The sequence below is a fragment of the Bubalus kerabau genome, chromosome 18, assembly GCF_029407905.1.
Source record: "Bubalus kerabau isolate K-KA32 ecotype Philippines breed swamp buffalo chromosome 18, PCC_UOA_SB_1v2, whole genome shotgun sequence".
Taxonomy (NCBI): domain Eukaryota; kingdom Metazoa; phylum Chordata; class Mammalia; order Artiodactyla; family Bovidae; genus Bubalus; species Bubalus kerabau.
Window position 1 is genome coordinate 57,589,783 of NC_073641.1, and position 22,027 is coordinate 57,611,809.

Consider the following 22,027-nt stretch of genomic DNA (forward strand, 5'->3'; position numbering starts at 1 on the left):
TAGATAACTGATCTGTCAAACAGTTCTAAGGGGCATCCTTGGCCGAAGGAAGTTATGAATCATAAAAAATGAATAAGGATACCACTCTTCAAAAATAGTCTTTTTAACAGGAAATGTGTGTGATACACATATTTTAAGAACTAGAAAGCTGAATAAAAGGATGAGTGTTGACAGAAGAAAGGAGAAGTGGTATCAGAGGTTGATGGCAGAGTCAGGCAGCAGAGTCAGAGAATGTGACCCAAAATTCACATTATCTAGATCAACAGCACATTGAACTAGCCTGGTGATGAGGAAGTGAATTAAGAAATAGAGACCCTGCTTCTGCTTGCAGCCTAGAAGCTCTGTACGTGATCTGAGAAGGCCTCTTCACCTAAAATTGCCTTTCCAGACTTTCAGAAGGTGCATCTCCCCTTTTATGGCCATTAGAATTTCATTTTCTTTTTAAAACACTGAGCTGTGTACAACTATAGGTACTTCTTTCTTTTAGAAATGTGAAATTATATACTAAGTGCAGTGTTTCAAACAATATACACCACACTCAGATAATATGTTTTGCCCTTGTTTGAACTCTTCTAAAGTCTAATAGTCAATGGATGTGTCCTTCCAGGTGATTACGGGTGCTAATTTAATTAGTTGCTTTGCTATTGTGTGTTACCAAAAAATGTAGATTGAATGGAAATTGTCAACTGGTTGAAGACCCATGCCACAGTCACTGGTTTCCCTGCCTCACTGCTGCCAGAATTCCCAACTCACCAAGAAACAAATCTTATGCCATCACATACCCACTTTTCACACCTTCATCTCCTTCTAGTTGCTTTGAGGTTGAATTCCAAATTTTATACACTATATACAGGCCTTCACACTTGTCCCCATATTGCCATTTTGATCTTACCTCTTATAATTCACATCTTCTCACAAAATCTGGGCTTCAGGTAAAATGACCCTCCCTTTCTATGTATTACTTCATTTGTGTACTTTTTTTTATCTCTACCAGGAAAATAACCTTCTATGCTCCTTGTGGCAAAACACATGATCCTAGTTCATGTCACTGATCAAAGTTCTTATCTTTTGTGTGGCCTGCACAACTATTGTAAGCAAAAATAGTTATCCTGCCCTCTTTGTACACAATATCTATCTATAGCATAGTTACATAGTGAAACTGGCCCCCCACATACCCTGACATTCAGGGTTTAAGATCTTCCCATTTGTTTTATGTAAAGCACTGTGGTAGATACAAAAGGAATGCCAAAATGAGAAAGAAACATCCTCAAGATCCTAAAATGTAAGTGCATAAATAGCTCTTAATTTCAGACATAAGAATCCCCAACAATATAATCAACATATTATTGGAGTTCAAAGGTTACTATAACTACATCTCATTTCAGAGATCCAAAATGAACCTAGAGCATATTATACAGAGTGAAGTAAGTCAGAAAGATAAAAATTGTATACTAATGCACATATACAGAATCTAGAAAGATGGTACGGGAGAATTTATTTGCAGGGCAGCAGTGGAGAAAGAGACATAGAGAACAGACTTATGAACACAGGGAGAAGGGAGAAGGTGAGATGTATGGAGAGAGTAACATGGAAACTTACATTATCATATGTCAAATAGATAGACAATGGGAATTTGCTGTATGTCTCAGGGAACTCAAACAGGGGCTCTGTATTAACCTAGAGGGGTGGGAAGGGGAGGAAGATAGGAGGGAAGTTTAGGAGGGAGGGGACATATGTATACCTATGGCTGTTTCATGTTGAGGTTTGACAGAAAACAAGAAAATTCTGTAAAGCAATTATCCTTCAATTAAAAAAAAATAAGAATTTGAACTTGAGGATGAGCCATGAAACAAGTAAAACTACTTTAAAAGAGTTGTGTTAAGAGAGGAGAAAGTGTGTTTGGGAAAAGTGGAATCCTCTCATTGGCCTGCAGCATGGGAAAGATGGGAAGATAGGGCAACAAACTGAATGAGGTCTGCCTTTCAGACCAGGGTTATGCATTCCTGACTGAGAAATGCATGTTTCATTTCCAGAGCAACATGAAACCTTTAAAGATTCTGGAGCAAGATAACATCAGGATCAGAGCTGCCTTAAATTTGGCAAACAGTCCCTCCCTATGAAATTTTCAGAGATCAACAAATCATCTCTCGATTCTAAAGCAGAAGAATAATATGAGCACTGATGTGTATTGATTGGTTCAAATTGACTCGTAGCCAACAAGAATGATCATCCCCTAATCATTTTAGAAGCTTCGGCAGAAAGAATATTAAGAAAAATATTTAATCCTCTTAAATTGTACCATTTGGTCATTAGAAGATAAATAACATATGTGCATTTTTGAAGTAGGATAAACAGAGAAAGAGGCTGTTCCTATACTATACTAAAAACTGTATTTTGAATCGGCATGATTAAAAAGTTATTTATGTATAATAAAATGAATCAACACCTAGTAAGTGAAGCAACTTGTACTATAAATTTTTTGTTATTTGGGGGTTTTTTAATTTTATTTTCAACTGGAAATCAGGGTTAGAGTCTCTTCAAGCTCATGGTATTAAAAATATAGCCAAATCCAAAATAAATTTTACCTCAAAATTCCTGCTTTAACTAGCATGCTGCTGCTAAGTTACTTCAGTCGTGTCTGACTCCGTGCGACCCCATAGACAGCAGCCCACCAGGCTCCCCGTCCCTGGGATTCTCCAGGCAAGAACACTGGAGTGGGTTGCCATTTCCTTCTCCAATGCAGGAAAGTGAAAGTGAAGTCGTTCAGTCATGTCCTACTCCTAGCGACCCCGTGGACTGCAGCCCACCAGGCTCCTCCGTCCATGGGGTTTTCCAGGCAAGAGCACTGGAGTGGGGTGCCATGTATAATTAAGTTAAATGTTTATATTCTAATGGTTTCAAATGATATTTTAATATATTCTTATTATATAGATGTTAATATGGTTGCTTTTGTAATATGTTTAAAAGAAGAATTCCCTTCTCACAAGGCTAAAGTAATGGTTTTTGAAACTAATGGGGGAAAAAATCTTTAGATAGGAAATAAAGATTAAGCAAATATAGTTTATCAAAAAAGAAACAGAAGCCTGAAAAACTTATGAAAACTCTTCAGTAACCGGATATGTGGTTAGTTGCTCAGTCCTATCTGACTCTGTGACCCTTTGGACTGTAGCCCACCAGGTTCCTCTGTCCACAGGACTTTTCAGGTAAGAATACTGTTGTGTGTTGCCATGACCTCCTCCAGGTGATCTTCCAGACCCAGGGATTGAACCCAACTCTCCTGGGTCTCCAGCATTGCAGATGGATTCTTTACCTTCTGAGCCATCAGGGAAGCCTTTAGGAACCAGAAAGCACTTCAGTTTTGCAAGTCTTAATAATATCCAGTAAGATATATTTAGTCATAAGGTTGTGGAAAATTATTTTTTCATTCAATTAGTTACACTTCAAGCCTCGACCAACTTATTTTTAACAGTAATCATAGTCCTTTATGCTTGTGATAAATCTAGAAATAAATCTAGTTGCTATGTCAGCTCTTCTGAGGTATAAATATTGGTTTCTTCTGTCTATAAGAGAAAAATGGTTTTATTGAATCATTGGTGGTAAAGACAACAAAGCCAAAATTCTACTCATTTTCCCTCAAATTCCAGGAATATATGTTGATCTTAACCATAGATTAAACTAGAAAATTGCAAAATACCACTAATTTTATTTTAAAATCACTTCATCCCCACTGGAATTTCTCTGGTTAGAAGTGAAAAATAATAATTAAGGGAGGAACACACATCTCCTAAAAGCATGACTTAACAACCAGCAAATGCACAAATGCCATTAATTCAGGAAGAGTTTGCAGAAAGTTTCTAAGGATATATATGCATTCACACGTAGACAAACAAAAACCATATAAATGGGCACTAAGATACATGCTCCAGAATTTAAAGAAGTCACACACAATTGAAATGGCCAAAAATATAAACTTTAACAGTGTTTCTGTAAGCAGTGTCTGGAGAACAATTCTTGTAACCTTAGTTGGATCTATCATGCCAAGATCCTAGTCAAAACAACCCCCATATGGACACAGTAAGATGATTGAGAACTAAATGAAAAGTATTTAGTGTATTGTGTACACATAATTTTAGATATGCTATTTTGAATTATAATAAGTAAGAATAATCACCGTGTGATTGCAGTGTTAATGACTTCTTGCCAAAAAGCCAAAAGTCAGAGTCTCCACATAGAAAGAGAGTTATCATCTCAGTGTGAATCTCTCCTTTCCAAGAGATAGGCCTGCCTATTGTTGCTTATTTCAAAATCCTTTGCTTCTTCACACCAAACGAAGTACTTCCCTGTATTAAACCAGTATACTGATTGCATGCTATTCTATTTGTCTGAATTTGCTCAAAGTCCAATTCTTAAAGTATATGAATTCTGCCTCAACCATCAATAGCTCTTGCTTTTATTTCAGTTTCTTTTGATACTGCCTTTTTCTGTTTTTAATTACAACAAATAGGAAATCTATACAAAGCTAGAACCCCAGGAGGCATGACACTCCTGAGTAACTTTCTCAGAAGAAATGTGTTTTGTGAATGTGTCTTGTTAATGCCTTCTGTTATCACTTTTGATGGAGAAATTCTTTTCAAAACTTCAAAATCGGAAAAAAATAATATCTTTCAAGGGTAACCTAAAAATATCTTTATAAAGGGCAAAAAATTTTTATTCTCTTATTGTGCCCTATCTCACATTACAGAAGTGCCTGAAGTAAAACCTATTCTTTAGGATGTTGCTTCAAACTTTCAAATTCACATGTACAGATCATATGTCAACATGGCTTCTGGGGATTTTTTTGAAAGTAAGAACTGTATTTGTTAAAAAAAAAAAATTGCTATACGCTCTAGACAGATTACCAATATTTATCTATCAAGAAACTGTTATACAGTGGTCTAGTGGTTATCCCTACTTTCTTCAATTTAAGTCTGAATTTGGCAATAAGGAGTTCATGATCTGAGCCACAGTCAGCTCCCGGTCTTGTTTTTGCTGACTGTATAGAGCTTCTCCATCTTTGGCTGCAAAAAATATAATCAGTCTGATTTCAGTATTGACCATCTGGTGATGTCCATGTTTAGAGTCTTCTCTTGTGTTGTTGGAAGAGGGTGTTTGCTATGACCAGTGCCTTCTCTTGGCAAAACTCTGTTAGCCTTTGCCCTGCTTCATTGGGTATTCCAATGCCAAATTTGCCTGTTACTCCAGGTGTTTCTTGACTTCCTACTTTTGCATTCCAGTCCCCTGTAATGAAAAGGACATCTTTTTTGGGTGTTAGTTCTACAACGTCTTGTAGGTCTTCATAGAACCGTTCAACTTCAGCTACTTCAGTGTTACTGGTTGGCGCATAGACTTGGATTACTGTGATATTGAATGGTTTGCCTTGGAAAGCAACAGAGATCATTCTGTAGTTTTTGAGGTTGCATCCAAGTACTGCATTTTGGACTCCTGTTGACCATGATGGCTACTTCATTTCTTCTAAGGGATTCCTGCCTGCAGGTAGATATAATGATCATCTGAGTTAAATTCACCCATTCCAGTCCATTTTAGTTCACTGATTCCTAGAATGTCAACGTTCACTCTTGCCATCTCCTGTTTGACCACTTCCAATTTGCCTTGATTCATGGACCTAACATTCAAGGTTCCTATGCAATATTGCTCTTTACAGCATCAGACCTTGCTTCTATCACCAGTCACATCCACAGCTGGGTATTGTTTTTGCTTTGGCTCCATCCCTTCATTCTTTCTGGAGTTATTTCTCCACTGATCTCCAGTAGCATATTGGACATCTACTGACCTGGGGAGTTCCTCTTTCAGTATCCTATCATTTTGCCTTTTCATACTGTTCATGGAGTTCTCAAGGCAAGAATACTGAAGTGGTTTGCCATTCCCTTCTGTCAGACATCTCCACCATGACCCACCCGTCTTTGGCGGCCCCACACGGCATGGCTTAGTTTCATTGAGTTAGAAAAGGCTGTGGTCCTAGTGTGATTAGATTGATTAGTTTTCTGTGATTATGGTTTCAGTGTGTCTGCCCTCTGATGCCCTCTTGCAACACAATGAACTATGGACAGAGGTTCATGACATTGTACAGGAGACAGGGATCAAGACCATCTCTATGGAAAAGAAATGCAAAAAAGCAAAATGGCTGTCTGGGGAGGCCTCACAAATAGCTGTGAAAAGAAGAAAAGTGTAAAGCAAAGGAGAAAAGGAAAGATATAAGCCTCTGAATGCAGAGTTCCAAAAAATAGCAAGGAGAGATAAGAAAGCCTTCCTCAGAGATCAGTGTAAAGAAATAGAAGAAAACAACAGAATGGGAAAGACTAGAGATCTCTTCAACAAAATTAGAGATACCAAGGGAACATTTCATGCAAAGATGGGCTCGATAAAGGACAGAAATGGCATGGACCTAACAGAAGCAGAAGATGCTAAGAAGAGGTGGCAAGAATACACAGAAGAACTGTACAAAAAAGATCTTCATGACCAAGATAATCATGATGGTGTGATCACTCTCCTAGGGCCAGACATCCTGGAATGTGAAGTCAAGTGGGCCTTAGAAAGCATCACTACGAACAAAGGTACTGGAGGTGATAGAATTCCAGTTGAACTATTCCAAATCCTGAAAAATGATGCTGTGAAAGTGCTGCACTCAATATGCCAGCAAATTTGGAAAACTCAGCAGTGGCCACAGGACTGGAAAAGGTCAGTTTTCATTCCAATCCCAAAGAAAGGCGATGTCAAAGAATGCTCAAACTACCACACAATTGCACTCATCTCACACGCTAGTAAAGTAATGTTTAAAATTATCCAAGCCAGGCTTCAGCAATATGTGAACTGTGAACTTCCAGATGTTCAAGCTGGTTTTACAAAAGGCAGAGGAACCAGGGATCAAATTGCCAACATCCACTGGATCATGGAAAAAGCAAGAGAGTTCCAGAAAAACATCTGTTTCTACTTTATTGACTATGCCAAAGCCTTTGACTGTGTGGATCACAATAAACTGTGGAAAATTCTGAAAGAGATGGGAATACCAGACCACCTGACCTGCCTCTTGAGAATTCTGTATGCAGGTCAGGAAGGAACAGTTAGAACTGGGCAGGGAACAACAGACTGGTTCCAAATAGGAAAAGGAGTACATCAAGGCTGTATATTGTCACCCTGTTTATTTAACTTCTATGCAGAGTACATCATGAGAAACGCTGGACTGGAAGAATCACAAGCTGGAATCAAGTTTGCCGGAGAAATATCAATAACCTCAGATATGCAGATGACACCACCCTTATGGCAGAAAGTGAAGAGGAACTAAAAAGCCTCTTGATGAAAGTGAAAGTGGAGAGTGAAAAAGTTGGCTTAAAACTCAACATTCATAAAACGAAGATCATGGCATCCAGTCCCATCACTTCCTGGGAAATAGATGGGAAAACAGTGGAAACAGTGTCAGACTTTATTTTTTGGGACTCCAAAATCACTGCAGATGGTGACTGCAGCCATGAAATTAAAAGACACTTACTCCTTGGAAGGAAAGTTATGACCAACCTAGATAGCATATTCAAAAGCAGAGACATTACTTTGCCAACAAAGGTTCGTCTAGTCAAGGCTATGGTTTTCCCTGTGGTCATGTATGAATGTGAGAGTTGGACTGTGAAGAAGGCTGAGTGCCGAAGAACTGATGCTTTTGAACTGTGGTGTTGGAGAAGACTCTTGAGAGTCCCTTGGACTGCCAGGAGATCCAACCAGTCCATTCTGAAGGAGATCAGCCCTGGGATTTCTTTGGAAGGAATGATGCTAAAGCTGAAACTCCAGTAGTTTGGCCACATCATGCAAAGAGTTGACTCACTGGAAAAGACTCTGATGCTGGGAGGGATTGGAGGAAGGAGGAGAAGGGGATGACAGAGGATGAGATGGCTGGATGGCGTCACTGATTCAATGGACATGAGTTTGAGTAAACTCCAGAAGTTGGTGATGGACAGGGAGGCCTGGTGTGCTGCGATTCATGGGGTGGCAAAGAGTTGGACACGACTGAGCAACTGAACTAAACTGATAGGTCAAACTACATGTTACATGGAAAGGTGAGCCATGTCAGAGGTTAACATTGGCCACTACTCTCTCTAGGTCATGAAGGACACTGAGATGCTATGATGATATCGCCATGGCCCAGTGGCCCTTTTGCCTGAAGAGAACTAGTCCTATGTAAAAGATGCCTAGTAGGTCCAAGACCATAAAGGATGGGCTTCCAAGAGGAAGTTAGAACCCCAAAGAAGTCATCACCTGAAGCATGTGGGAGAGAATGCCGAGGGAATAAAAAGAAAGTAAGACACTGGAGCCAAAGAACAAGTATTCAGTAAGTCTGTTTCCAGGTGGTGAACCTGATACAACAAACATAACATTTTAGGGACTGAGTTTTAATAAAAATAGTAATATTTTTCATACTTTTGGAAAAAAGCAAACAACTTCTGTCCATATTAACAAATTGAAATACCTATGTGCTATGGGCTAGATGGTGCTGTCTAGGCTAATTGATTGGGCATTGGGTCAACTTTGGGCTGACCACAATCATCTTTCCAGATAGTGGTCTTTGCTGTATACTCAAGATTATGTTCTAGTGCCCCATTTGTCTTCTCTGTGAATGTGAGATACCAGATTCAAGATGATGGTTCTCCTATAGCTCTTTTAGAAGCAGTAAGGTCTTCTCCAATGTTAGCAACTCAGCAAGCATATTAGGATCTATAACTGACTTTCTATTTTCTCTCATTTTACAGTCTTCCTCCATTGCCTTCCATTAGCCTCACATGGAGGGAAGCCATTTGCCAAGGCAGATTGGCAAACACACTGGAAAGGACCAGCTCTGAGATACAGAACACAACCAAGAAAGGGTAGTATATGGTACTGAGAGTGAACAGGTAATAATTCACCCAATCTTATTGGTGATTTTAGGGGAAGAAAAGGTCATTTGGTGTAAAAAAAAAATTCAGTATAATTTTACAGTAATGATGAACTTTGATGTAGGTCTTAAATAGCATCTTGTAAATGTGGAAAGAATAGGGGAAGATGCAGTAAGAAAGTAAGAGAATAATCAAGTTACAGAGTTCAAGAAAAAAATATATCTGAAAATAATTAAACAGTTGGTAGAAATATTGAGAAATATTTGAAGCTTGAGACTGAGTAAAGAGATTGAGATTACACCAAGGAAAGGTTCAAAGTATAGACCAAGGTAAATATGTTAAAGACATTCAGAGTACAAATGGATAACAAACAAGTACCTACTGTAGAGCACATGGAACTCTGCTCAATGTCATGTGGCAGCCTGGATGGGAGGGGAGTTTGGGGGAGAATGGATACATGTATGTGTATGGAAAAGCCCCTTCCCTGTTCACCTGAAACCATCACAACATTGCTAATTGGCTATACACAAATATAAAATAAAAAGAGTTTAAAAAATAAAATATGCAATGGAGGGGGAGAAAAGACATTCAGTGTGCAAGTGCAATAGGATGAACTCTGGCCAACTAGAAGCAGCAGGAGACAATGAAAGTAGTGGGAAGCCCAAGCAAACGTGTCAGATAAAGCAAAATGTTGAATTGCTGGTCAACTTAACCACTCACATCTGAATCTATCCACTTGTCTCTGTTGCCATAGTGAGGACCTCAGTCCAACCACAATCATTTATCACAGGGGTGCATTCAGTTTCCAGGTAGCTTTCCCACAGCTCTTTTTATATGCCACCTGCATCCTAGTCCACAGAGTAGCCAACATGATACTGCACATTTTTAACTGAATCTAGTCATCCCTCAGCTTAGAATGCTTAACTTGTTCCCTATTGCATTTAAAAATCAAAATTTTTACAATCAGAATTTCTCCACCTCCTCCCATGTTACACTTTCTCTTGTTCCTTCTGTTATAGTCATGTTGAGGTCCCCTTCTCTCAACTATGCATGTTACTCAAGGCTACTGTTCAGTTCTCTAGAGACACTTTCCTTCTTCCCCATTCTTCCACTCAAATGAGGAAAATAATGCTTTCAACTTCAGGTCAAAAACTATTTCTTCAGGAAAGACAGACCTGGTTCTCCAAACTAAATAATTTCTCTGTCAGATACTTTTTATACAGGCTTCAAAATGCTATCACATTTGGTTCATTGGAAAAGACTCTGATGCTGGGAGGGATTGGGGGCAGGAGGAGAAGGGGATGACAGCGGATGAGATGACTGGATGGCATCACCGATTCAACGGATGTGAGTTTGCATGAACTCTGGGAGTTGGTGATGGACAGGAGGCCTGGAGTGCTGCAATTCATGGGGTCGCAGAGTTGGACACGACTGAGCGACTGAACTGAACTGAACTGAACTGAATGTATGAATAGAGATGACAGAAAAAGAGGAGTCAAAAATAACCCACATTTCTGACTGGCATAGTGACTGAGTGGTAAGAAGGACACATAGGGAGAAAAAAATTTATTTGGGGAGAAGGACCAGGAATTGAGCTTTGGACACATGGATATTGAGGTACCTTTTTGACAAGCAGATGTGATTATTAGATAAGAGTTTTTGGTGTTCTAGTCTAGATCACAGAGAAGAAATCAAATCAGATGTCCTTAAGACATCCCAGCTTGTTAGCCAGTTAATATCCAAGCTGGACCTCACCCATCTCCCACTAGAGCCTACATGATCCTCAAGCTATGTCATGAGTTCTCTTGACCCTTTTATTTTCTTCCTAGGTGATTTTGCCCCTTCTCCTGGATTTAAAATTTTTCTTTATAAACATAATCCTAAATTTCACACTTAAACCTGATTTCTCCTCTGGGCACCAGAATCTGAAGAGAGTAATACTAATAGAATTCTGAAATACATTGAGGAGACTAAAAATATTCTAGGAACTTGGTTGGGAATTTTAAGTCAACGAGGAAAGCAAAAACCAAGATAACAAAAATAATGATAGATTATGTGCATTATAAATCATTTATATACTTCTAAATTGTGACAAATATCATGCAAAAAAATTAAAATGAGGATAACAAGTGGAAGCCCACAATTTTTAAGTAGGTCAGAGGTGTAAGGAAGGTCTTTCTGAATTGAACTTAGTCTGGGAAATGAGAGGAAGCAGATTTCCGAGCATGTTTATGTGTGGACAAAGGCAAGAAAGAAGAGTCAGGTGAAATACACTTTTCAGACAGAAATGCAGCATATATGAATGCTTCAAAGTGAGAAGACTCCTGAGACTGAAAAACTTCCTGCATTTGAAGGAAACTGTAGCAGATGACAGAGGTTGGAGAGGTTGGCAAGGCTGAAATAATGAGGGTCATCCAAGCTAATCACCTCTTGTTGTTGTTCAATTGCCCAGCCATGTTTCTTTGCAACCCCATGGACTGCAGCACACCAGGCCCTCCTGTCTCTCACCATCTCCTGAAGCTTTCCCAAGTTAACGTCCATTGCATCAGTGATGCCATCCAGCCTTCTCATCCTCTGATGACCTCTTCTCCTTCTGCCTTCAATCTTTCCTAGCATCAGGGTCTTTTCCAATGAGTGGGTTGTTTCCATCAGGTGATGAAAATACTGGAGCTTCAGCAGCAGTTCCCCCAATGAGTATTCAGGGTTGGTTTCCCTTAAAATTGACTGGTTTGACCACTCCCACACACTATGCTATGACTATACATGCTCTCTCTTTACTGGAACATTCTTTTGTATTATCTCCCCTTTCTCTACCTTTCAGTCTTTGACTCTTCTGACTTCACCCACAAAATCAAATAGCTTGCTACAATATGTATGCAATTTATCTTTTACATGCTACTTGAATATAGTAAATCATTATTTAACCATATCTTATTTATATTGTATTCTCAGTGCTTCAGTTCAGTTCAGTTGCTCAGTCGTGTCCGACTCTTTGCCACACCATGAATCACAGCAGGCCAGGCCTCCCTGTCCATCACCAACTCCCGGAGTTCACTCAGACTCATGTCCATCAAGTCAGTGATGCCATCCAGCCATCTCATCCTCTGTCGTCCCTTTCTCCTCCTGCCCCCAATCCCTCCCAGCATCAGAGTCTTTTCCAATGAGTCAACTCTTCACATGAGGTGGCCAAACTACTGGAGTTTCAGCTTTAGCATCATTCCTTCCAAAGAAATCCCAGGGCTGATCTCCTTCAGAATGGACTGGTTGGATCTCCTGGCAGTCCAAGGGACTCTCAAGAGTCTTCTCCAACACCACAGTTCAAAAGCATCAATTCTTCAGCGCTCAGCCTTCTTCCCAGTCCAACTCTCACATCCATACATGACCACTGGAAAAACCATAGCCTTGAATAGACGGACCTTTGTTGGCAAAGTAATGTCTCTGGTTTTCAATATGCTATCTAGGTTGGTCATAACTTTTTTTCCAAGGAGTAAGTGTCTTTTAATTTCATGGCTGCAGTCACCATCTGCAGTGATTTTGGAGCCCAAAAAATAAAGTCTGACACTGTTTCCACTGTTTCTCTATCTATTTCCCATGAAGTGATGGGACCGGATGCCATGATCTTCCTCTTCTGAATGTTGAGCTTTAAGCCAACTTTTTCACTCTCCACTTTCACTTTCATCAAGAGGCTTTTTAGTTCCTCTTCACTTTCTGCCATAAGGGTGGTGTCATCTGCATATCTGAAGTTAGTAGTCTTGGCAAATAATCAACAAATGTTTCTTCAAATAAGGACAGATTTGTAGGCACGAGATAAATATTAATGGTCTAAAACATTTGTTTGAGTAGATGCAAGCTATATGGATTACATCAGAAAATAATAATAATAATCAACTTCATGTTTTAAAATCTGCACATAAGGAATTTGGTAATTTGCATTTCCAGAGCTAAAAGAAATATGTACTTTTTCTTGGCCACTATATTAAGGAAGATAGTAACTCTTCATGCCAGTCTCAGTCTTTGAAACACCAATATAAAGGTCTTTCCTTGCTCCCATTGAGTCTGCTTTCTATTCCCTATATCATATACTCATTCACATCTCTTTATTATTTGGATTATATTCAGCAAATAGGTAGAACTAATGTGGTAGCACAAATGTTTCAGAGAAAAAAAGCAAAGCCCAGTTCAGTTCAACTGCCTCCTCCATCCAAGGCAAACTATGTGAAAAGCCATGGTTCTCAGCACCATTCAGTTCCAACTAAGCACTAACATTAGAGGACTTTCTATTGTTCTATATTATATTGTACTTCCATGGGGAAAGATAGAGCTACAAAGTGTCTTCACCATCCAAAACAAGACTCTCTACATAGGTCATTTTCCATGCAATTCAGAAAAACAGGAGAGCACAATAAGTCTGATGAAATGGTCATGCAGGCAACCATGAAAAAGGATTGTTCAGGCTGTGAACATGACTAACAGGCAAGTTTGCCAGGGACAGCAATGGGGTGTCTGCAACCACAGACTGGTTTAGTTACCTTCGAACGTTTGCCTTTGGAGCCTAACAGGCAGATCTCACCTTGACCAGACGACTCATTTCCTCCGAGGGCCCACACTACTTGTCTCCTAAAACCCGGTCAGGACATACCACTCCCTGGTTTAATGATCTTTATTCCTGATGCCCCAGGATGCATCAGGTAACAAATGATTCCAAAATTTGGAACATTCTAGCACCGAACCTAGGTGTGCTTATGGTTTCTCCTGTGAGCACACACACTGTTTCATTCATTGGGCAAACTGAAGGTTACTGGGTATGGAAATTGCCTCAGGGATGGATGAGAAGTGGGAGACATGGGTGGAATGAAAGCCTGAGGGTTAAGAGGCTGGTTCCTCGGGAACAGGCCCTTCCTGACTCAGGCCTAAAAGAAGAGGACCTTCTTGTGCTTGGTGCTGGGCATCTGCATCTTTTTGCCTAGCCTGCGAATGCAGGCTCCCTCAGATGCTTGGGTTGGAGTGGGGGCGTCTTGCTTCACTTCTCAAACAGGAACAGGGCCTCTTCCACCACCTCCTCGAAGAAGACCTTGGCCATTCAGGACATGGCTATGATTAGAATCGGGACACCAGCGTGCCAGCCACTGCCTGGTTCAGATGTTGGATAGTGGCCTTGGGGAAGGCTGAGCGGCGAAACACTTCCTAACAGTTCAGCTGCTCCCTCATAACAGCCACGACAGTTCTCATCTTCTGGGCCTCCTCTTCATCCACTTCCCGTTGCCTGGCTTTCTTGCCCTCGGTGTCCACTTTTCGTCTCTTGGCCGCAGGGGACATGAGGAGGAGTCCGCCTTTTCACCTGCCCTTGGCTGCGGGTAGTCCTGACGCCTGAGCTCCCCACCTTCTTCGTCAGAAGACTCCCTGGCTTCCTGGGATGGGTCCTGCAGCAGCATACGGTCTGGGTAGCTGGGGTCCGAGCCTGGGGGTATGCCTGGTGCTTCCCAGACGCGCTGGCCTTTTCCATCCCAGCACTGGTACCAAGTCCCCTAGCTCAGAAAGCTCGGGCTCTGGGTCCTCCCTGAGGCAAAATCAGCGGGAAAGAAACACTCTCATCCTCAGCATCCGCAAAGGAAGGATTCGCCTGAGACATGCCTGGGCCCAGCCCCTGTATGTAAGGGTCTGGGGGGCCCTGAAGCCACGCCCACCCGAAAGTCGGATAATCTCCTCAGCCAACCCTGCACAGCGGGGGAATGGGCCCCTCCCACTGCCCCAGGCAAGGGGCAGGGCCGGGGTGTGAGGCCCTGGGCGGCAGGGGGCCAGCCCCAGCAGTCTCCTAGGATTCCTCCTGCCTCCGAGTTTCTGAACCCTTCATCATAGGCCACGATGGAAATCTAGACGTGTCCTCAGAAGACATGTCTCTCAAAGCTGCCTTTGAAAGCTTTCCAGCAGGCAGCCCAAAAGCCCAAATCCTCTCTCTGCTGCTCCTCAGAACAGGCTGGCTGGCTTGTGGGGTGATGGCTAATCCAGAAAGCCCAAAGAGTTCACTACTCTGGGAGACTTTCTTGCCATTTAAGGGTGGCCCCAGACCATCCTCTCCCCCAAGGCACAGACATGAAAATAGGTCGGGGAGCCTATGGGGGAGGCTTCCACCTTGGTTTGGAAATGCTCTTCAATTTGCCTAGGGGCAAAAGCAATCAGACCCCTTCCCACTCCCTTCCCCTCTCAACACCCTCCTGCTTCTCTCCCTCGTATTCCCCAAGGCCAGCCACACAAATCCACTCCCTGCCCAGGCAAGCCTTCCCCTACCATCCTCATCAAGTCATCCAACCCAGATGTAGGGTGGCTGTGGTGGGGGCGGGGGCGGGGGGAGGTGGGGGTACAGGCATTCACCTCGGGAAGAAGCCACCTCTACACATCCTCTTCCTGCAAGGTCCATCACTTCCATGAGGAATCGCGCTCCCTGAGCTCAATTGCCTGGAGTTTTCACAAAGCCTCCTTAGTCGAGGCACGCATCTCCCAGTAGAGCCAGGCCGGGAAGGAATGGTCTGTCTCTGACCTCCACCTGCTCTCTGCTCTGCGTGGTCCACCCTTCCTCCGTCTGAATCCCTGGCCTCAGTAGAGGTTTTCAGGGTCACCAGGGCTTAAGTCTCTCCCCAGTGTCCCTATCCTGGGACAGCTGAGATCTGTGGCCATTTCCCCGTTGGTTCCTTTCCCGTGGTAAGTATGCCTTTGGAGTTCAACCTGCCCTTCCAGCCTTGACCTGATGACTCACTTCCTTTGAGGGCAGACGGTACTAGTCCTGCTTAAGCAGTTGCCACACACGATCCATTCACCTTTCATCCCCAGACTTCAAGGGGCATTTGGTTGCTGCTGACTTCCAGCACTTTGGAAGGCAGATTCAAGGTAGGAGTCCTGTATGCACAGCATGTCCTGTGGGCCCACACACTGTACCCCCATTTGAGAGAAACTCAGGGTAGAAGGGTCCCCATGGGAATGAAGACGCCAGGGAAATGAAGGCCCATGGGGCCCTGACTTTCTGATCAGCCATCCCCCAAAGACAGGAGGCTTTCTTCCAGATCTGAACTCCTGGACTCCATCTCTTGACTTGAAATGACCTGGGGCATGAGGTAGGCCCGCCGGCCCAATGGAGCAACCGCGTGTGGACAGGACAGAGGCTTGCCTCTTCCTGGATCTACCTGGGAGCACTTCACTGTTTCCTCACCTTTCTGGTACAAGGCTCTTAGCTCTGGTTCTTTGCAAGAGGGTCCTGATCCAGTCGCCTGGCCCCACCTGCCCAAATGTGATCAGGAGTTGGTGAATGGGTGACTTGGTCAAAGGCTGGGATCTCACCCACCACCCTCACCCCCACCCTCACCCCACCCATGGAAGGATTCTGTGAGGTTTCCTTTTGGGACCGCGGATGGCTCGGGGATCCCATCCCCTGGCCTTTGAAGGCCGAGCCAGCCCCAGGCGCCTGGGAAACAACCCATTACTTCCAGAGGCCTAGGCTTCCTCTTGCCCACGGCCAGACGTGGTTGGCTGAAAGGCACTGAAGCGCACTGGCGTATCTCCGCATGAGAGATTGTCATCTGGTGTCCTCTGGGAAGGCCTTGCCTCTGCAGAGGAACACCAAGGCTTCACTCCCGTAGTGACTTTGAAAGAATTCCCTGGGCTTCCGGCTCCTGGACAGCATATCACAGAGGTGCTCATATGTCAGCTGGATGGCTTTGCTAGAATTCCCTGAGTGAACCCACCAGAGCCTGGTGTTCCCGGTCAGGCGTGGTTACAGTGTATGGATTCGGCTTCTCCAGTAGACAGGCAGGCGCCATTTCAGGGGTCTGTTCTCACAGGTGAGTTCTGGCAGGTCGTGTCTCAAAGAATTAGACTTTGGGTCTCGGGTCTCTCCCCAGTATGCCTCTGGGTGAGAAACGCTTCTGCGTGTTACTGGTCTTTTCAAAGGAATAGCTCAAGTTGTGCTGGATGCCTTCTCTCCCCTTTGAGGTAGTTGATCCATCCTGGTGAAGTCCCATCCTGGTGGCAATGTCCACGGGATGCAGGAGCTGCCTCGGGGATGGGGCAGGGGTGCCGTATGGGGAACGCAGTGAAAGAAAGCCTGAGGGTTAAGAGGCTGGTCGGCTGGAGGGCCAGGTTGCTCAGGAACAGGCCCTTCTGGGCTCAGGTCTAGAAGAAGAGGATCTTGTGCTTAGTGCTGGGCATCTGCCCCTTTTCGCGTAGCCTGCGAACGGCCTCCCTCAGATGCTTGGGCTGGAGTGGGGGCTTCTCACCCCACTTCTCACACACGTCTAAGGCCTCTTCTACCACCTCCCCGACTAAGACCTTGGCCATTCCAGACATGGCAATGACCACGTTCTGGGATACCGGCGTGCCGGCCACGGCCTGGATCAGACATTTGATGGTGGATTTGGGGAAGGCTGAGCGGCGAAACACTTCGTAACGGTTCAGCTGCTCCTCGCTCATAGCAGCCACGAGGGTTCTCATCTTCTGGGCCTCCTCTTCATCCACTTCCCGTTGCCTGCCTCTCTTGCCCTCGGTGTCCACTTTCCATCTCTTGGCCACAGGGGGACGTGAGGAGGCGTCCGCCTCTTCACCCGCCCTTGGCTGTGGGCAGTCCTGACGCACGGGCTCACCGCCTTCCTGGTCAGAGGCTTCCCTGGCTTTCTGGGTTGGGTCCCGCGGCAAGATTCGGCCTGGGTTGCTGGGTTCCGGTCCCAATGGCACGCCTGGTGCCTCCCGCGACACACCCAAGTTCGGACCTTGGTCCGGGAGCCATGCCCTGACCTTGTCCATCCCGGCGCTGGGTCAAAGACCTTAGCTCAGAAAGCTAGAGCCCTGTGCCCTTCCTGATGCAAGAGTCCGAGGCAGAGGAACGCACTCAGCTGCAATCCCCTCAGAGGCAGGATCCGCCTGAAACTGGCCTGGGACCAGCCCCTTTATATAAGGCTAGGGCTGAAGCCACGCCCACCCGGAAGTCAGATGAAGACTCAGTTTCCCCCGCACAGTGGCGGGGGGTGGGGGATGGGGGCTGGGCTCCTCCTACTTTCCCAGGCAAGGGGCGGGGCCAGGGTCTACCTCCCAGGGCCGCATGAGGGGGCGGACTGCTGGCAGTCTAGCAGGATTCTTCTGCCTCAGTTTCTGAACGGTTCATCTTGAGCCACGATGGAAATGTAGACATGTCCTCAGAAGACCTGTTCTCTCAAAGCTGCCTTTTGAAAGCCTTCAGGAGCCAGCCCAAGAGCCCAAGTCCTCTCTCCGCTGCTCCTCAGAACAGGCTGGCTGGCTTGTGGGGTGATGGCTAATCCAGAAAGCCCAAAGAGTTCACTACTCTGGGAGACTTTCTTGCAATTTTAGGGTGGCCCCAGACCATTCTCTCCCCCAAGGCACAGACATGAAAATAGGTCGGCCAGCCTATGGGAGAGGCTTCCACCTTGGTTTGGAAATGCTCTTCAATTTGCCTAGGGGCAAAAGCAATCAGACCCCCTCCCACTCCCTTCCCCTGTCAACACCCTCCTGCTTCTCTCCCTCGTATTCCCCAACGCCAGCCACACAAATCCACTCCCTGCCCAGGCGAGCCTTCCCCTATCATCCTCATCAAGTCATCCAACCCAGAAGTAGGGTGGCTGTGGTGGGGGTGGGTGAGGTACAGACGTTCACTTCGGGAAGAAGCCACCTCTACACATCCTCTTCCTGCAAGGTCCATCACTTCCATGAAGAATCACCCTCCCTGAGCGCTATTTCATGGAGATTCACAAAGCCTCCCGAGTCGAGGTATGCATCCGCCAGTACAGCCACGCCGGGAAGGAATGATCTGTTTCTGACCTCCACCTTCTCTCTGCTCCGCCTGGTCCAATCTTCTGCCCACATCCCTGGCCTCGGTAGAGGTTTTCAGGGTCGCCAGGGCTTAAGTCTCTTCCCGGTGTCCCTATCCTGGGACGGCTGAGATCTGTGGCCATTTCCCCATTGGTTCCTTTCCAGTGGTAAGTATGCCTTTGGAGTTCAACCCACCCTTCCGGACCTGGCCTGATGACTCACTTCCTTCGAGTGTAGACACCGTTAGTCCTGCTCACGTAGGTATAAGGAACAGGGTGAAAGAAAGCCTGAGCGTTAAGAGACTGGCCTCTTGGCCTGACCTGGGGCATGGTAGGCCCACCAGCTCGTTGGAGCAAAGATTGGCTGAGATCTCTGACCATTTCACGGTTGGTTCCTTTCCCTTTGTAGTCATGCCTCTGAAATTCTGTTTGCTGTTCGGATCTTGATCTGATGACTGACTTCCTTATCTTGTGTCTGGAGGTATCAAGCATGATTCATTGACCTTTCTTCCCAATACCATGTCGGGAATTGTGGTTGCTTACTTCCATCAGTTTCAAATGCAAATTCCTCTGCGAGCAGGTTGTCCTGTGGGCCCCTCACTGTCGCCTCTTTTGGGCCAAAGTCAAGACCTTAAAAATCAGGACAAGAACACTTGCCCCTTAGGATCATATAACCACCTTCTTTCTACAGTCAACTTCCTCACTATACTTGCCTTTCTTCTGCAAGACCCCACATCATGGATGGCATCACCCATGCCAGCGTATTTTCTCACACTTCTGGAGTCTGGAACATCCCAGATCAAGGTTGGAGCAGGGTTTGTGGCTCTTTTCTTTGATGCACCTGACCAACTTCTCCCCATGTCCTGGCGTGACCTTGGCTCTGTCCAATGATGAATCCCAGACACCTCTATGTCTTCTATGCAGAACACCCTAGCTATTGGAGTCATGTCCCTCTGCAATGGATGCCTTTGTTCTTAGTCATTTGTTTGAGATTCTGAGACTGCAACCTCTGTGATACCTTGATCTAGACCTCTTTTCATCTAAAATTTTCTAAGTTATTGATGTTTTAAGCACTGTTTTTATTAACTTTTTGTTTTGTCAACTTGACTTAATTAAAGAATTGTCAGTCAGGTGGTATATAGTATTTATGAGTTTGTCTGTAGTTTTGTTTTTGGAAAGTATTTTTGTCTATAGACTGAAGACAGTAGATCAACCTTCATTACTTTAGTGAGCATCATTCAATCTGTTCATGGCCCTACTAGACCAAAAATAGGATGACTAAATTACTCTCTTCTCTTGAGCTAGAACTTCCATATTCTCTTTCTTTGAAACATCAAAGATAGATTGTGTTAGGTCTACAGACTCCAGTACTCACATCAGTGGTGTCTTAGGAGGTTTTTAATCTTTTGACCTCAGATTCTTGGTTATACCTTTGCTTTCCCTACTTTTAGCTTTTTGACTTAGTTTTCTTATACAGCACACTTTCTTGGTTCTCCAACTTGCAGATAGCATTTCAGGAAATTCTAAGCCTTTATAATCATGTGAGCTATTTCCTATAATAAATTTTTAATATATGTATATGTATCCTTTGGTTCTGTTTCTTCAAATAACTCTAATACCACTATTCAGTATATTATGATTTCTTCCAGCAGTCTTTTAAAACTAAAATATGATGCATGTTTTTCATTTTCCTAAGAGATTTCTATTAAAGCTAGTCCACTATCTGACATAGTATTAAAATTGAAGTAAATTAGTACACCTATTGACAAAAAATCCCTTATGATTATACAATGGAAGTGAGAAATAGATTTAAGGGACTAGATCTGATAGAGTGCCTGGTGAAGTATGGACGGAGGTTCATGACATTGTACAGGAGACAGGGATCAAGACCATCCCCATGGAAAAGAAATGCAAAAAAGCAAAATGGCTGTCTGGGGAGGCCTTACAAATAGCTGTGAAAAGAAGAGAAGTGAAAAGGAAAGGAGAAAAGGAAAGATATAAGCATCTGAATGCAGAGTTCCAAAGAATAGCAAGAAGAGATAAGAAAGCCTTCATCAGCAATCAGTGCAAAGAAATAGAGGAAAACAACAGAATGGGAAAGACTAGAGACCTCAAGAAAATTAGAGATACCAAGGGGACATTTCATGCAAAGACGGGCTCGATAAAGGACAGAAATGGTATGGACCTAACAGAAGCAGAAGATATTAAGAAGAGGTGGCAAGAATACACAGAAGAACTGTACAAAAAAGATCTTCACGACCCAGATAATCACGATGGTGTAATCACTCACCTAGAGCCAGACATCCTGGAATGTGAAGTCAAGTGGGTATGGCAGAGACCCAGGGCAGAATACTCAGGCACTGAGAGCAGAATGAGAGGCAATGAACCATAACATCTCCCAAATAGAGGTGGTGACAGGAAATAAATAAAACTGGAACTAGGCGTATTGATGACAATCAGAGGAAAGCATTCTAGAACAGGGGGTTTAAACTTGAGCCCTTATAGCAAGTAAGCAAGAAAAGAGAATATTAGTTTAGCTTATTGCTAAAACAGATTCTCCTATTTCATGAAAAACTATAAACAGGATTATTCCTCATAATACCCTTAAATATGCCTGATTAGAAGGATTCAGGAATTATCACTGTCTAGCCATCTTATTCCCAGTATCAGCTAATTTACATTTAACCTGTATATTTGTTCTTAAATGAAGGTACATGAAAATAGTTGCCTAATAATTAATGATCAAATTATCTTCCCTCTCTCACACACACACAAAATGAAAACAGATTCCTACCAGAGTACATGCACTTATCCCAAATGGAGTTAGAAAAATAGAAGTGGACTGTGCAAAATTCTTATATGTTGGAAAACATGTTAAGAATATGGCCTTGAATTTAGCTTAGAAACTGGCAACATGGATTAAAAAACCAGAGAACTGAACTTGTGTAACTAAAATTATCCAAAGATTATAAAATTAAAGCAATATATAATATACTAGCAAATCTATGCATTAACTATCCTTCATTACATTTTCACATTATCTTTTGTTATATTGTTTTTCTTAAGATAGGGCTCTCAAACATATCAAATAATTTTTCACAACTATCTCTACATATATATATATATACTGTGATTCAGCTTTCTCATATTCTTTATCATTTCTGTTTTCTGAATTTTAAAAAAAAATTTTGACCACCTCTTTAGGTTAATCCTCTACATATTATAAGTTATCATATTTCAAACTCATCTTTTCAAAGCTATGCTATCTCCTGCATCTACATCCCTGAGCAAACCAATACAGGTACA

General features: G+C 43.4%; 1 protein-coding gene and 1 long non-coding RNA gene across 2 annotated transcripts; both read right to left on the reverse strand.

Annotated features, from left to right (window-relative positions):
* Positions 1-4,635: 4,635 nt before the first annotated feature.
* LOC129633063 (uncharacterized) lies at positions 4,636-21,121 on the reverse strand. The gene is made up of 2 exons (XR_008704846.1): positions 21,012-21,121; positions 4,636-5,526 (listed from the first exon to the last, which is right to left on the reverse strand). It is a non-coding gene; the product is annotated as an uncharacterized LOC129633063 (long non-coding RNA).
* Positions 13,561-17,815, reverse strand: LOC129633062 (transcription initiation factor TFIID subunit 11-like). Its single transcript, XM_055554841.1, has 3 exons — positions 16,649-17,815; positions 16,117-16,184; positions 13,561-14,472 (listed from the first exon to the last, which is right to left on the reverse strand). The coding sequence occupies exon 1, from the start codon at positions 17,700-17,702 to the stop codon at positions 17,076-17,078; it is 627 nt and encodes a 208-aa protein (XP_055410816.1). The 5' UTR covers positions 17,703-17,815; the 3' UTR covers positions 13,561-14,472; positions 16,117-16,184; positions 16,649-17,075.
* Positions 21,122-22,027: the final 906 nt, after the last annotated feature.

Excerpts from the sequence above, each read along its gene's own strand:
- LOC129633062 (XM_055554841.1), bottom strand. The coding sequence starts at position 17,702 with ATGGACAAGGTCAGGGCATGGCTCCCGGACCAAGGTCCGAACTTGGGT.